At 40.7% G+C, this 17158-nt stretch overlaps 2 protein-coding genes across 2 annotated transcripts; both read right to left on the minus strand.

Annotated features, from left to right (window-relative positions):
• Window positions 1-1358: 1358 nt before the first annotated feature.
• On the minus strand, window positions 1359-2468 carry LOC119912089. The gene is made up of 4 exons (XM_038731076.1): window positions 2414-2468; window positions 1933-2274; window positions 1751-1792; window positions 1359-1646 (listed from the first exon to the last, which is right to left on the minus strand). Exons 1-4 carry the CDS (start codon window positions 2457-2459, stop codon window positions 1465-1467), a joined length of 612 nt encoding a protein of 203 aa, XP_038587004.1. The 5' UTR covers window positions 2460-2468; the 3' UTR covers window positions 1359-1464.
• A 4171-nt stretch (window positions 2469-6639) lies between these two features.
• Window positions 6640-16731, minus strand: LOC119912086. Its single transcript, XM_038731072.1, has 7 exons — window positions 16589-16731; window positions 16123-16449; window positions 7945-7959; window positions 7724-7765; window positions 7446-7556; window positions 7279-7313; window positions 6640-7152 (listed from the first exon to the last, which is right to left on the minus strand). Exons 1-7 carry the CDS (start codon window positions 16632-16634, stop codon window positions 7051-7053), a joined length of 678 nt encoding a protein of 225 aa, XP_038587000.1. The 5' UTR covers window positions 16635-16731; the 3' UTR covers window positions 6640-7050.
• Window positions 16732-17158: the final 427 nt, after the last annotated feature.

Consider the following 17158-nt stretch of genomic DNA (forward strand, 5'->3'; position numbering starts at 1 on the left):
AGCCGCCCATGTGTGACCATAATGTCAGAGAATATTTAAGTTTATTACTTGTAGATTAATCTTGGAAATGAAATTCTCTGAAATACAGAACATGCGCCGTTGCGAAAAAAGTCTGCCTGCACGGCCGAACGCACCCCTTTTATACGAACACGCACCAACTGCAATTAAGTTAACACATACTCAACTAACCAACATCTTATCCACCATCGTAGTGCCGTTTAACTCCAGTGTAGGCGGTCAAAGTTTGTCAACCCTGAGTTTGCCTGATAACCCCGAGTTAACTGCGTTGAACTCCCTTCGTAGTACAGGCCACTGGAGTGGGCAACATCAGCATCACCACAGCTGATCATTCTCTGATCGCGGGTTTAGAGGTGATCATTGTTGTGTCTTCTCATGTGGTAAACTCTTCATCTTTTTTACCTCACTCTCTGTGAGAACAGCACAGTCATTGCAGCACTTCTTCACCCCATCTGAATGCTAGAAGATGTAACTGTCCTTTAAAGTACAGAAGTGGTTTTCCTGAGAAAAATAGTTTCCAGCTAAATGGGTCCTAACAGCTTCGTTATTATCTATGCCACATCATGTCAGCAATAAATGTGAGATAAAAACTCATGTGCTAACTGTGATAATAACTGTGATATTTTTATTTGGTGTCTTTTGTGGTTGTTTGATGAAATGTTGTCAAAGAAACACACTGGAGAAAAAGCTGATTGGCTAGTTTATCTTTGTATTTATCTTCCCCGTACCAGTATAGACACATTATATTAAGTCAGCTTTCACAATAATGTCCGTATGGATGTAATCTAATTATTTATTTACAAGATAGATAAGGATTAAAACTTAGCACAAAGTTGAAGATTGAACATTTTTTTTAGTCCACCACCCACACAAAAGCATAACTGCAGATTAACATGACAAAGCATCAATTATATCCTGAACAGCATTTCTTGTTTCCTCAGTCTATCTAGTAGCAGAATACACAACATTGGGCTCCACTTCTCTTCTTCTTGCTTTTGCACTGAAATTCACTGCTGCGTAGTTCAGGTCATCAGAGCCCAGGTTCTGTTAAAGACAATATTTACAGTTACTTATCTGACCAAGCTGAAATTTAGAGAAAAACTACAAATGAGAAGACATAATTTAAAATGACTAAACAATTAAAAGTAATTTATAACAAAGGATTCACCGCATTATGTTGTGGATTCCGTTCTTCACTGGCAGCTGAATGACAAAGAATATATCTAAGTTAAAAAACATTTAAATTTGTTTTCTCCCAACATATTGACAAAACTTTAAAGATGGAAAAAAACAATAAACCCAACACGAGATACAAACAGGAGTTTTAAAATAAAGTACCTTTCTTTTTCCTGTTTTTAACAACCAGACAGATGATGACCATTATGAGGAAAACAGTCAGGCCGCCCAGGATCCCACTCATCAGCTTTGGTATTTTATCACACTCTGCTAAAAGAAAGATAATATAATTAGACTGTATCTCTTTAGTAGCTTGAGAAATACAAACATTAAATTGACAAATGTTAAGTTAGCTGTACTGTTTTTATCGACTATCTGCACAATGAAAGAAATCTTAAAGAGAATCTTACTTGTAGACTTTCTGTCAGCGTCACCATGAGATTCATCACTGCCTTTTAACAAAATGAAGATATATTCAATCTTGATTTTTAAATTTTAAATGTTTTTATCACGCTTCTTTTGACAATGATTAAATAGCCAAATGAAAGAATCTTACTTGTGGACTTTTTGTCAACGTCATCATGAGATTCATCACTGCCTTTTAACAAAATGAAGATTTTACTTTTAAATGGTTTTATTATGCTTATTTTTTCCACCTATGTGTTTTAGGACAGTTATTAAACTTGCAAATAGATAGAAAGACATAACAGAAGATACCACAGGATTTTATAATCTTACCTTCAACATTTAAATGTATCACACTTAAAATTGTCTGTCCCTCTATGTAAAATCCACACAAATACAGCCCAGAGTCAGAAAGATTCACTGTCTTAATTTTGAGAAAGACAGTGGAGGTGTTGGAGCTCATTTCAAATGTTCCACTTTTAAATCCATCACAGTATTTAGGATTGCTGCCAGAGGCGGCCATAGTGGAGATACAGCTGGCCTTGGTTCTGTTGACCACTCTGAACCAGGTTGTCATGCCTGAATGTTTGGAAATGATATTACTCGACAGTGTGACTTCTTGACCAGGCTGGACCTTCACAGTCTGAGACTCAGAAACTGAGACAGAGATCCAGCCTGAAACAAACAGCAGAGACAACAAGAGATGTGCGTGTTATAGGAAGGTAAACAACACCTCTTAATAAATTATACACAAGAAAATAAGTCTCAATTGTAGAAGCAACAAAGTAGAGAGAAATGTGTTGGCAGTACTTACTGATGCTGCAGATAATTAAAGCTGTTGTCAAGATGAAGTTCATCATAGTGCGAATGACTGCAGCTCTGCAGTGTCTGTAGTTAAACCGTGCTCCAGGAAGGGTGCTGTCAACTTAAGAGGCGGGCTCTCTTATCATGTTATCCAGTTGGTCAACCTCATACATGCTTTCAGAGTTTTTACTGCTTCAAGAGAAGTTATTCGTACAGTTATTTCATATTAAGTTACCAAAAAAGGTTCTAACCAAACTAAAAACATGTACATCAGATACATGAAGACTCATCAAGATGTTATTAAAGATGGCTTTACATAACTCAGTTTCACCTCAAATGAATCCCAGGCTAAGCTGAATCAGGAAGACCTATCTTTATGATATTCATTCACATCTCTCTCTCCCTCTTCTTGTTTCTCTTAATCTGCTGATATTGGTGTCTATTTTCAGTTAACCAACCAGGATTTGCAACAACCCTTTATCAGCCAATCATATTGTTGCTGTTAAATTTAATATGAAAACGTTTTGCACCATTTTGCTTTTGTGTTTGAGTTGAACAACATGTTTCCTCAAAATGGTGTACGACGGGCTTTGAGATATCTTTTTGTCTCATTAGGTGGGTGTGTCAGAAGTGTTTCTCAATCTGCAGCAACGTGTATATAAACACAGCTGTATTAAAAAGGCAGTGATGTGCAGTGTACTTGCGCACACAGCGCGGTCTTTCAGGTACTGTTGTGCCTGAACGCAGCCCTGGGGCCTGTACCATGAAGCAAGTTCAATATACCCAGGATATCTTTTCATTATCTGGCTTCATTAACCCTAACTATCAGGATCAGGATAAGCGGGCACACGAAGCTGGTTATCAATTCAGTAAGTCAACCCAGTGTTTCCCAATCTAGCCGTGACCATGTTCACATAAAAGAGGAGGTGTTAGCAGCAGATAACCAATGAAAAAGTCTTCAGACCTTCATATTTTACAAACCAAGAGGAAACTGTAATCCTAGATAAATACACATGTCCGACATAGTTTAAGTAGCACAGCTGCAGCTGACACAGACAGGAAGACAGAAAATCGCCAACAGTGTGAATGCCTAAATGACCAGGCGTAACCTATAACAGTGTGTTGATTTGATGTGTTGTTATGGCGTGTATAACAATATTAGCCTTATTCCTTCAGCTCAGCTGTATGTCGGTGTTTCCACACTAAAAGACAAGGACACTGAATAAGTGGTTATTCCAACTCACTACTAAGAACTTCTGAAAACTTCAAAAATGAGATTAATTTATCTGATACACTCAAAAGTGTTCCAAACATTGTTAACTTCATAAAGCAATGAAATGAAAAATCCATTGATGCCATAAAATGTGCTCAAATACTGGTTGACAGACTTCACAGATTTACACAGTTGATATCAAAGCACATAGCTGAACGCAATCATCTGCAGAGGTTTATGTCTTTAGAAACATGGAAATCCTGGTTAGATATTATTTTTTTACCCAAACAAGATCTTGGACATGACCACTTGTATGATCAATCTGTCATCGATGTTTGAACAGAGACAGTTATCTCCAGACCAGGCACAGAATAAAATAAGAGGCACTGTCCTTCTTTATAACACTGACTCTGAGGACATGAAGGCAGCTGTCAGGTTGGTAACAGTTGCACTAAAAAATTTTGCGTGGGCTACTGCAGTAATCCCTGTTAAAATCAAGCTAAAATGTAGTCGCACCGATGTAACATTTCTATTACATTTATGTTGGAGATTATGTAAATATTTCTGTGTGAGGATGATCCTGATAGAGCTGAAGCAAATAAATGTAGTTCAAAAGTGAGTTTTTAATATAAGCTGCATAGTCTTAAAAGCAGGGTAGGTAAGTTTGAGAAACTAGCAAGAAAATGCTGTTTTTTGAAAGTATCCAACAGAGAAACTCCCACCCCCTCCCTTCTGAGCTCCTTCCAAAGCCACGCCCCCAAAACACGTGAATGAATACCTCTACATTGTTTTATTGCCAGGAGGTTAAAGAAAATACAAAGGATATTTTTCCCTGTTCTGGATATTTTCATTCTTTTTTTAAATGAAACATTGAAAATGATAAATGCCTTTTCTTTGTTCTTCAGCATGTCTTATGTCTCCAATAATGACATCCAAATGTGGTATAACACTTGTTTATTATATACTACTAAAACTACAACCTATATCACATAACATAGATCATTTTAAACATCATTAAAATAAGTATATACAGGAAGAAAGATAAGTCCAGAGGTATCTTGACTGATTATGAAGACAGTTTAGACTTTACTGGTAGCATTGTATTGTTGCTGTGGAGATGGTTTAATAAATCACAATCACCTCTCTGACATGATTACCACATTTCAAAACCAACCATATTACTTTTTGTTGTACGTTTTGCTGTATCTAGCAGTACAGTTGGGGCAGGGACACCTGACAGAACCCCACGTTGACGGGGATCATCAGGTTCTCCTGGTTCTGCTTCTAGGCATCTCCTCAGTAGTAAACAACCTCATACTGTTTAATTTTTTTGACTCATCACTTATATTGTGTAAAATGCACAGGAGTAATAAAAATGTAACATAGTGAATTGTGTCATCAGCTTTTCTCCTGGCATATGAAAGACTCCAAATCTGCAGGTGACCTGAGGGCACAGTAGAAATAAAACATACAGTAATTTTTACTTCTGGTAAAATAAATAGTGGCATAACAGCACCAATAACAGTAAAAGATTTCCACACAGTAGGTGTAGCTGTACAATGTCAAACTATATAATAAGTAGCTTATAAACCATAAATGCAGATACTTGGAGACCTATAGCCAGCGTTGTTTATGTCCACTAACGTTGACATGTCTTTGTTATAACTACAAGAACACACAGCTATATTGCCACATTTGTAAAAGAGTAATATTCAGTCAAACAACACTTGCAGACACAAAATAATCACACAAATAGATTAGATACAAGGTAAAGAAACATTAGGTGTAGACAGCATAAAAATGAACGACCACACTCTGCTGTCTCTTCTTGTCAAACAAGTCGTGTTTCTCACTCACTCCTCCACTGCTGCAGACCTCCAACAATTCAGGATCTTAAGAACTTGTTATGTTATTTTTTTTCTAATTACTGGGTAACTATTCTATTATTACAGGGTACAGTTTGATCATAAAACTACTGATCATAAATCTGGATGTTTCAGGTAAGATGGGGTGATGACTTCTGCATCACTTTCTACATATGACTTTATTTTATATCTAAATAGCCTTATAAGCAACAAACAGGCAACCTTTTGTTCCTTTATAATTTTGGAGTCCTTAAAACAACTACAGGTACATGTGTGTTCACTTTGGAACAAAATCCAGGGGACACTGCATCATCATGGATACTGTCGACCTCTGAAAACCATCTCAGCTGTCATTCACCTCAACATTAAACTTCATTAATGGACACTTTGCAATTTATGGCCTGATGGCTTCGCCTGCCATCACTGGACAGAATTTACCCACCCTAGATGCCACTCACAACCAAAGTTGATAAAATTCTTCTCCCTGGCAGTTGTGTTCGACCAGCATTACAGCGCCTTAAGGGGTGCAAGCTTACATTTTTCAGCTCTGAATATGGCCACGCAACAAAAAGTAAAAGTATTTAAATAACATTTATTTTAATTATTCCTGCAGCCCAATGCCACAGTTTAGTGTGGAGATTTATGTGAAGTATTATGTATTCCAATAACACCAAAAGAATTGAAACGATTTATTGCCTTGTGAAAAATGAACAAATCATTAATGAAACTATGTCATTTATTCTAAATATATACTTGAAACTAGTAGCATAGAAAACATGCACATTGTGGCATAGTTTGCTTTGCTGTCGCCTGCTCCTGTAATAAACCTACTGAATACTAAAGAAGACTGTGGTCTCTGTGTGAACTGATTATTTTTAGAAGAGTAAAAATGTTGCTGAGTTAATATATTTGTCTTGTTTAAAAAAAATAAATTAAAAAAAAAAAAAAAATATATATATATATATATATATATATATATTAATAAAATGTATTATTATTATTATTAAATATTTTCCAGCTAAATGAGACCTAAGAGCTTTGTTATTTTCTGCGCTATTTGCGTGTCTTCAAGTGCTACACAAGTCTGTCAGCTACAAATGTGAGATAAAAACTCATTAACAGTAATATTTTTATTTGATGTCTTTCGTGGAAACATTGTGAAAGAAACACACTGGAGAAAAAGCTGAAGGCCGGTCTTCCTGTGGTTGAGACTTCTCTTTAGGCTGATACAGACAGAACAGTTTTCTCACCACACATGCAGTACAGTAAAAAAAAAACACAACCAGGGTGTTAAACTGGATTGGCTAGTTTTTTATCTATTTTTTAATCTATTTTTCTTCCCTATACCAGTAAAGACACACAGTATATTAACCTATACTTAACTTTCAGAATACTGTCTGTATAGATGTACTCTGATTACGTCTTTAAAATTGAGATAAGCATTAAAACTTAGCAAAATGTTAAAGGTTGAACATTTTTTTTAGTCCACCACCCACACAAAAGCACAACTGCAGATTAACATGACAAAGCATCAGTTACATCCTGAACAGCATTTCTTGTTTCCTCAGTCTATCTAGTAGCAGAATACACAACATTGGGCTCCACTTCTCTTCTTCTTGCTTTTGCACTGAAATTCACTGCTGCGTAGTTCAGGTCATCAGAGCCCAGGTTCTGTTAAAGAGAATATTTACACTTGTCACTTATCTGACCAAGCTGAAATTTAGAGAAAAACTACAAATGAGAAGACATAATTTAAAATGACTAAACAATTAAAGTAATTTATAACAAAGGATTCACCGCATTCTGTTGTGGATTCTGTTCTTCACTGGCAGCTGAGTGACAAAGAATATATCTAAGTTAAAAAACATTTAAATTTGTTTTCTCCCAACATATTGACAAAACTTTAAAGATGGAAAAAAACAATAAACCAAACACGAGATACAAGGAGTTTTAAAATAAAGTACCTTTCTGAACGTTCCTGTTTTTAACAACCAGACAGATGATGACCATTATGAGGAAAACAGTCAGGCCGCCCAGGATCACACTCATCAGCTTTGGTATTCTATCACACTCTGCTAAAAGAAAGATAATATAATTAGACTGTATCTCTTTAGTAGCTTGAGAAATGCAAACATTAAATTGACAAATCTTAAGTTAGCCGTACTGTTTTTATCTTAAAAAACGACTAGAAGTGAATCTGCACAATGAAAGCAGAAGAAATAAATCTTCAAGAGAATCTTACTTGTAGACTTTCTGTCAACGTCATCATGAGATTCATCACTGCCTTTCAACAAAATGAAGATATATTTAATCTTGATTTTTTTACTTGTTTTTACATGTTTTTATCACGTTTGTTTTGACATTAATTAAATAGCCATATATGTGTTTTAGGACAGTTATTAAACTTGCAAATATAGAAATACACAACAGAAGAACAGATACCACAGGATTTTATAATCTTACCTTCAACATTTAAATGTATCACACTTAAAATTGTCTGTCCCTCTACGTAAAATCCACATAAATACAGCCCAGAGTCAGAAAGATTCACTGTCTTAATTTTGAGAAAGACAGTGGAGGTGTTGGAGCTCATTTCAAATTTTCCATTTTTAAATCCATCACAGTATAATGGATTGCTGTCAGAGGCGGCCATAGTGGAGATACAGCTGGCCTTGGTTCTGTTGACCACTCTGAACCTGGTTGTCATGCCTATTTTTCTGGAAATGTTGGTAGTCGACAGTGTGACTTCTTGACCAGGCTGGACCTTCACAGTCTGAGACTCAGAAACTGAGACAGAGATCCAGCCTGAAACAAACAGCAGAGACAACAAGAGATGTGCGTGTTATAGGAAGGTAAACAACACCTCTGAATAAATTATACATAAGAAAATAAGTCTTAATTGTAGAAGCAACAAAGTAGAGAGAAATGTGTTGGCAGTACTTACTGATGCTGCAGATAATTAAAGCTGTTATAGTGTTATAGTGTGAATGATTGCAGCTCTGCAGTGTCTGTAGTTAAACCGTGCTCCAGGAAGGGTGCTGTCAACTTAAGAGGCGGGCTCTCTTATCATGTTATCCAGTTGGTCCACTGACCCCATACATGCTTTCAGAGTGTGACACCAAATGACTTCAAGAGATACGAGGCAAAGTTATTCTTACAGTTATTTTATATTAAGTTACCAAATGAGGTTCAAACCAAATAAAATAAAAAGTACTTCAAGGTCGTTATGCAAGATGGTCACATCAAATTCAAAATTCTGCTGCGGGGCAACTGTTGCATTAGGGTCTGCTTGTATCTGATGCTGGATGAACATCTGTGGCTGTCCTAGTACTTGTTGATGATCCACATCTACTCTACTGACAACTTAAGCATGGCATAGCAAATTATAGATAACATTTCTTGCCAGATATTAATGTTATCAGCTCCATCAGGACCTTTCAAACTGGCTCCCCCAGGATTCCTTTAATACATTTTCAGATATAAAATACAATTTATACCATGACTTTACTGAATACATGATGGTTATTATTTACTGAGATATGTGCATCCATATTGCCCAGTCTGCCCTGAGATGTAACTGTGTTTTCTTGTTTTTAAAATGAGGAGTGTCATCAGGCCAATACATTGTCTGGACTCTTTCTCAAAGAGGTTACTGCTGGAATGCACAAATTTCATTTTGTGCATGCGCATATCAGCGTATGTTGATATGGGTTTTCCCAGTTGCAGTTTATTAACCCTGTTGCCATTCAGCATTTATCAAATGTAAAAAATAGTTTGATAAAATTTCACTCTAAAATTTTTCAGGCACAAAGTCTGGCAAGAGATGTGCTGCACAGCTGGTTTAGCAAGACAGACAGCTGTGACAACTCCAGTCTCCCTGCCTGTGTGTCTTCCTTGTCTTCCGCACAAATGGACATGGTAAAGACCACGATGCCGTTGTGCAAATCTCTCCACCGAGGGTGGGTCTTTCCCCGCCTGCACGTAGGCCTGTGAGATACAGTCACAAAGCCATCCGGCTAGGCGCTTCTTGGATAGAGCTTTACCGATCGTCACCAAAGCAAACAATCAGTTGATCAGTGCATCGAATGGGGGCCGTGCGCTTCATATAATGTGTCAGGGCGCGCACAGGACACAACAGATGCAGCCTCGCCTCCCTAGGCCCAGGGTGGGGCGGAGGGTGGAAGGCATCCAAATGTATGGTCCTCGACCTGAACGAGCTTCTTATGTTCTTAGGAACAAAGGAGGGGTTCGGTCTTAACACCGCTGCACTGTGGTCACCACGAAGCAGCATGCAGCTGGGATGAACCACCCTCTTGGCAGAGGTGATAGCCAGTAACAAGGCTTTCTTGAGAGATAGCATCTTCAAGGAGGACTGTTCCAGGGGCTCGTAGGGGTTTGACCTCAAAGCCTCTAGTACCAGTGGCAGGTACCACTGGGGTGCAGAGACACGTAGCACCGGTCGTTGTAGCGTTGTAGCCGCCGCATGTGTAGCAGGCCAACCGAGACCACCGTCTCGTTCAGCCTTAGCCGGGAGAGCGATGTGGGCCACGGGGCAAGCCGTTAGCTTAGCGTCGGTGAACGTGCCGTGTTGAAGTGGCGTGTTCAGCACAACACTTTGCTGGGAAGGGGTTGGTGGGGAGGAATTAGCTCTTTGAGGAATGTAGGTTGTTTTAATCAAAAATTTGGTACATTTACACCCTTGTCACAAGCAGCACACAACTTAAAAACATAGTGGCTTGGACATGAGACGGAGGGGAGGGGCTCGGCCACATCGGCCGGCTGCTCTCCCCCCTCAGCCAGTCATTTCAGCGGCCGCTTCTTCCCCCAGCCGCAGGTAGGCTGGCGGGGGGGTCTAGGCTGCTCCTCTGGCCGCAATGTAGATCCCCTCGCCTATGTGGGATCCCTGGGCGGCCCGGTGTCTCGGGGAGGGCACGGTGCATCTGTGGATCCGCCCTGAGTAGCCGGTGATGAAGACAGCGGCGATCTGGCTTGGCGGCGAGCACGACGTCTGAGGGTGGCATTACGAAAGCGAAGCTCGCTGCCCTTGCCGTGAGCCAGCGGCAGGTGGCGACTGAGCTGCGCCTTCTCCTCCTCCAACCTTCTGAAGCGCTGAGTAGCGGAGGATATGGAGCCAAAGAGGCCGTCAGATGAGATGGGGGCACCCAACAGCTCCTCCCGGTCCTTCCCATGGAGAGAGGTAAGTCCCAACCACACGTGGCGAGAACCTACTGTGGCCAGAGACATGACGCGCCCCGCAGCGGTGGCCAGACCCTGGTCCGATGAGGAGGGGGGGGCGATCAGGGACTCGGATGCCGCCGCGACGCCCAGCACACCCAGATTGTTGGCTGCTGCGGCCAGCTGCGCGCCCAGTTGGAATATTTTTTCAAAATACTCCAAAATCCCCCTGTCCTGCGCCAGCAGCGGGCAGGGCCGCTGACCAGCCAGCAGAGTGAGGAAGAAGGTGGGCAGCGAGGGCCTCTTCCAGCGGGGGCACGCACGGAACAGCTGTTTCAGTGTGGCCCTGCACACGCAGGAAATCAATCAAACCTGCAACGGGCGCCCTCGTCCGCTGCGTGAAGCCGAATGAGGCGGTAGATCGGGGGCCGGAGCATCCTCCTCGGCAGGGAGGGGATCCGGGCCGGCGTCTTCCTCACTCTCCTCGCAGATGAGGGAGAGCTCACACTGCCGGAAATGCTCCCAGCGCTGCTGACGCCGGATGAGAGGAATGGCTCGGCAGTCAACACACGGCGAGTGTCTACCCCGGCGATCAGACCGGGGCACGACGGGCAAAGGCGAGCTTCAAGGAGCGGCGACTCCATCCGTGGAGGTGAAAGTCAGTGGGCAGTTCGCCGTCTGTCTGAAGAAAAAAGGATGCTGAGCAGTGAGGACACCGCTATTTATACGGTACGCACGTACAGTAGCGACGTCCAATTGTTCGGCTACTTACAGTATTCAAAATTTCAGTGGGTGAGTACGTGTGTGTGATAGGAAGAGAGGTAGTACCCATAGAGTCCAGTGGAGGGCGGAGCCTGTGTGAGATAGAACTTAATTCTCATGTTCAGTGAATTTCTAGGTGGCTTTGCACCAGTTTGTAAATCCACCACCCTTGAAAGGTCTATCAAATCTGGCATGTCTTCACTCACCAGTTATTCCTCCACTGCTGTGGCACATGAAAAGTACACTGTCTTTCACATAAAGCAGCCTGCTTTGAATGCACAGGTGAGCTTTTCTGTTCCAAAAGAACAGTGTACAGCCTGTGGAGTGAATGGCTTCATGAGTATCAGGCCCCATCCACACTACAGTTTTAGTTTACAAACAGAATTCAAATTAAGAACATCTCCTCCGTCCACGCTAGTGTTTTACACTGGGCATGCGTGCGTGCCAGTGTAAACATGAAGCAGATGGTCTATTCCGTACTTACAGAAGATTTGGCAAAATATATACAGATAAAGCATCAGACCAGTTTTCTTTGCATGTGCCAATAAGGAGCTGAGTGTGGTGGCGGAAATCAGACTGGGAGTCTTCAAAGTAAACGGCGTCATGCACAGTACAAGTATAGGCAGATAAGTTTTATTTGTACGGTACAGAATATTTTAATAAAAAATACCATGTCAAAAACCCGGTCAGTAGCATCATGTTACTGCTTTGCACGACTTGTAAGACCCAATTAGAGCCGAGCGTGAGAGTCTGCGTCATCGTTTCTAAAGTCCTCCATTTTGGCCCGTCTTCACTAAAACACCCTCTGAAGTCTGAAACACAAAACTGGGTCGGCAGCCCCTCCAAACTTCTGTTTCAGGTTTTGTCATTGTAGTCTGGACGGAAGGTGCAAATGTAGCAAGAAGTTTGTTTTAATTAAAAAAAAAAAAAAAACAGTAGTGTTGATGAGGCCTCACTCTGCTTCAGACATCTTGGGAGAGGCTTAAATACTGAAGCAAGTTAGTCTGCTAGGTGTGAAGAAACCGATCTCCCTGATATAAACAGTGCTGTTTATCACCACAGTGCAAAGTGCAACAAGCAGCATGTGGATGTCATAAATATTTATATTCAAAAATACAACTACCAATCAATTTAAAATTGTATGTTTTATTCAGACATGTAACATTTTGACATCACAGTTTAAATATCTACTTTCTGTACAAATATAGAACCTGATCACTTTGTCTATGTGGAACAGCGGACAAGGAAGGGGGGTGGGGGGGGGTGAATGAAAGCAAACAACACCACCTAGGGAATTGCACCCCAGGAAATACTATTTAACCCTCAATTAATTGAAGGTAATAGAGGGAAAAAGGCACAAAACGAGACAGAGACATGATTCAAAATATACCAATATATAATTTTAATCAGCAAGGAAACAATCAGGGACTGGAACTGCTGAAAGGAAAACTGAACCAGCAATAAAAATTATAAAATGGTAGATAAAACAACTTTATTACAATAGTTAGTTAAAAATTACTAAGTTAAAATAAAGAATATAAATCCAGCACCCCAAAATAACTAACCAAAGCTAAGTAGAGATCACTTGTGGAGAGGCAGACTACGCTGAGGAGTGCCCAGGAGTGCTACCACTACCCACCTTAGGTGCAGCACTACAAACCTCAAAGCATTATTCACAGCAAAAATGGTGCAGTCTGTATATAGAGCCCCCACGCAAAAGGTGCCTAGCCTCCCAACAAAATGGCACCCTGCTCAAAATATAAACTAAAGACAAAAGAAACAAATTAACTTTATTTAAATTAAAGTAAAAAAAACAACCAAGTAACACAGTTGGCTGAACAAAGGCAAACTATACTAACTATTAAACTGGAGCAAAACTAACTAACGGGCCAAACAGGAAACTAAATAAGGTGAAACAGCAGTGGTCTAAAACAAGGAGGAACCTGGAAAACTGAAGGAAACAATTAGCCAGGCTCAGCCTTACTGCATTAAAATACATTTACGTATCTACTCGCCACCTCTGAGATGGGTCGTGAAGATACAACAATCAACATTCACAGGGCAGGAGAAAAGGAGGTTCCTAACAGGTCAAAGTGCAGGTAAGCAACATAAACTGTTAAGGGAAAACAAACATGCATGAAACTACACTCACCTAAAGGATTATTAGGAACACCTGTTCAATTTCTTATTAATGCAATTATCTAATCAACCAATCACATGGCAGTTGCTTCAATGCATTTAGGGGTGTGGTCCTGGTCAAGACAATCTCCTGAACTCCAAACTGAATGTCAGAATGGGAAAGAAAGGTGATTTAAGCAATTTTGAGCGCGGCATGGTTGTTGGTGCCAGACGGGCCGGTCTGAGTATTTCACAATCTGCTCAGTTACTGGGATTTTCACTAGGGTTTACAAAGAATGGTGTGAAAAGGGGGCGTGAATGCCATGTTGATGCTAGAGGTCAGAGGAGAATGGGCCGACTGATTCAAACTGATAGAAGAGCAACTTTGACTGAAATAACCACTCGTTACAACTGAGGTATGCAGCAAAGCATTTGTGAAGCCACAACACGCACAACCTTGAGACGGATGGGCTACAACAGCAGAAGACCCCACCGGGTACCACTCATCTCCACTACAAATATGAAAAAGAGGCTACAATTTGCAAGAGCTCACCAAAATTGGACAGTTGAAGACTGGAAAAATGTTGCCTGGTCTGATGAGTCTCGATTTCTGTTGAGACATTCAGATGGTAGAGTCGGAATTTGGCGTAAACAGAATGAGAACATGGATCCATCATGCCTTGTGACCACTGTGCAGGCTGGTGGTGGTGGTGTAATGGTGTGGGGGATGTTTTCTTGGCACACTTTAGGCCCCTTAGTGCCAATTGGGCATCGTTTAAATGCCACGGCCTACCTGAGCATTTTTTCTGACCATGTCAATCCCTTTATGGCCACCATGTACCCATCCTCTGATGGCTACTTCCAGCAGGATAATGCACCATGTCACAAAGCTCGAATCATTTCAAATTGGTTTCTTGAACATGACAATGAGTTCACTGTACTAAAATGGCCCCCAACAGTCACCAGATCTCAACCCAATAGAGCATCTTTGGGATGTGGTGGAACGGGAGCTTCGTGCCCTGGATGTGCATCCCACAAATCTCCATCAACTGCAAGATGCTATCCTGTCAATATGGGCCAACATTTCTAAAGAATGCTTTCAGCACCTTGTTGAATCAGTGCCACGTAGAATTAAGGCAGTTCTGAAGGCCAAAGGGGGTCAAACACAGTATTAGTATGGTGTTCCTAATAATCCTTTAGGTGAGTGGATTCCTTTCACATAGCTGGGCCACAACCACAGCAGGGACAGATCAAGAAGCAGAGAGAGAGAAAGGGAACACAGGTGTCTTATATAGCCTAAGCCTAATAAGGAGGTTGGCCAGGGGAGGAGTTAAGTCAAGGCTGCATTCAACACCACCACACCTTAACCTGCACCTGGGGAATCTTTCCCCACTACATCTACTTGACAGAGGAAAGTCAGCCAGTATTCACTGCTTCATGTCTGACTTTATTCAGATTCAGATGTGTGTCCTCATGATTTTCACCTCAGCTGTGCTCAGACCACTCTGCTGTCTCTTCCAAATGATGCGTGCCTCTCTCACTCGTCCATCTGCAGACCTCCATCTATCTATTGTCTTTGTGGACAGTCTCTCTAGAGTTAGAAAGACAGAGAGTGAGAGATTCATGAGACTAAAAGATCACGTTGATTAATTTGATTATTTGTACATTTAAGAAGATGGTCCCCCCCCACACACACACACACACACACATAACATAACAGCAATTGATGAATATGATTAATAGCATTATTCTATCTGCTGGCAGCATAAACAACATGAGTTTCCACTTCTCTCTCTGATGCAGGCCTCCTGTTTCTTATTGTTGTTGAATACAAACTCAGTGCTTTCAGGTCATCAGAGTCCAGATTCTGTAAAGAGGACACACAGTTCCACACGTCAACTGGCTGAGTTTGTGAGAAAAACTAAATCCCAACCTGCCATGATTCAACCACCTTTAACAATTTTAAATATGTAATAGTAAACAATCAAACTTAATTTACCTCATGCTGTTGTGGATTCTGTTCTTTGTTGGCAGCTGAATGATGGAGACAATATTTGTAATCAGGTGACCAACATGAACATTTGTATTCTTTCAACATATTCACACAATTTTAGAGAAGTGAAAAAACAAGAAACCCAACCCAAGATACAAACAGTACCTTTCTGAAGTTTCCTGTTTTTAACAACCAGACAGATGATGACCATTATGAGGAAAACAGTCAGGCCGCCCAGGATCACACTCATCAGGTTTGCTATTCTATCACTCTCTGTTAAAAGAAATAAAATATAGTTAGACTCTATTTTCTCTTTAGTGGCTTGAGAAGTGCTAACATTAAACTGACAAATGTTAAGTTAGCCGTACTGTTTTTATCTTAAAAATGACTAGAAGTGAATCTTCACAAAGAAATCTTAAAGAGAATCTTACTTGTAGACTTTCTGTCAACGTCATCATGAGATTCATCACTGCCTTTTAACAAAATGAAGATATATTTAGTCTAGATTTTTACTTTGAAATGTTTTTATCACATTTGTTTTGACAATGATTAAATCTCCACCTATGTGTTTTAGGACAGTTATTAATTTAAATGTATCACACTTAAAATTGTCTGTCCCTCTATGAAAAATCCACACAAATACAGCCCAGAGTCAGAAAAATCCACTGTCTTAATTTTGAGAAAGACAGTGGAGGTGTTGCAGATCATTTCAAATTTTCCATTTTCTAATCCATCACAGTATTTAGGATCGCTGTCAGCCTTGGTCATAATGGAGATACAGCTGGCCTTGGTTCTGTTGACCACTCTGAACCAGGTTGTCATGCCTGAATGATTGGAAATGTTGGTAGTCGACAGTGTGACTTCTTGACCAGGCTGGACCTTCACAGTCTGAGACTCAGAAACTGAGACAGAGATCCAGCCTGAAACAAACAGCAGAGACAACAAGAGATGTGCGTGTTATAGGAAGGTAAACAACACCTCTTAATAAATTATACATAAGAAAATAAGTCTTAATTGTAGAAGCAACAAAGTAGAGAGAAATGTGTTGGCAGTACTTACTGATGCTGCAGATAATTAAAGCTGTTGTCAAGATGAAGTTCATCATAGTGCGAATGATTGCAGCTCTGCAGTGTCTGTAGTTAAACCGTGCTCCAGGAAGGGTGCTGTCAACTTAAGAGGCGGGCTCTCTTATCATGTTATCCAGTTGGTCCACTGACCCCATACATGCTTTCAGAGTGTGACACCAAATGACTTCAAGAGATACAAGACAAAGTTCATTTGTATAATTCATATTAAATTACCAAATAAGGTTCAAATCAAATTAAGCTCAGGGTAAGTTCAGTCAGGAAGACCTATCTTTATGATGTACATTGGCCCAATCCCAGTGTCCCCCCTAACCCCTAAGCCCTGAACCCTCACAGACTTTACATGGAGTTATGTAAACTGAGGTTCAGGAACTTCACTCTACTTCACTCATTCCATCCACATGTGCTACTCAAATCCAGTCACATGCACTCATGTATATAAGCTGGCTAACCCGTCTTCTCTCCCGTTTCTCAGTTCCCACATACCTCCCACCCAAACCCTGCTTGTTCACCTCTTTTAATGGGCAGCACGGTGGCCCAGTGG

The sequence above is a fragment of the Micropterus salmoides genome, unplaced genomic scaffold (genome assembly GCF_014851395.1).
Source record: "Micropterus salmoides isolate LMB-PRFRI ecotype aquatic unplaced genomic scaffold, ASM1485139v1 Ms_hic_scaffold_2, whole genome shotgun sequence".
NCBI lineage: Eukaryota > Metazoa > Chordata > Actinopteri > Centrarchiformes > Centrarchidae > Micropterus > Micropterus salmoides.

Bases quoted from the DNA above. Each gene is read 5' to 3' on its own strand.
- LOC119912089 (XM_038731076.1), bottom strand. From the start codon at position 2,459: ATGATGAACTTCATCTTGACAACAGCTTTAATTATCTGCAGCATCA. The intron at 1,793-1,932 runs GTAAGATTATAA...TTTTGTTAAAAG, and splicing joins GATACATTTAAATGTTGAAG to GCAGTGATGAATCTCATGAT. The intron at 1,647-1,750 runs GTAAGATTCTTT...TTTTGTTAAAAG, and splicing joins CGTTGACAAAAAGTCCACAA to GCAGTGATGAATCTCATGGT.
- LOC119912086 (XM_038731072.1), bottom strand. From the start codon at position 16,634: ATGATGAACTTCATCTTGACAACAGCTTTAATTATCTGCAGCATCA. The intron at 16,450-16,588 runs GTAAGTACTGCC...TGTTTGTTTCAG, and splicing joins TTTAATTATCTGCAGCATCA to GCTGGATCTCTGTCTCAGTT. The intron at 7,153-7,278 runs GTGAATCCTTTG...TCTCTTTAACAG, and splicing joins AGAATCCACAACAGAATGCG to AACCTGGGCTCTGATGACCT.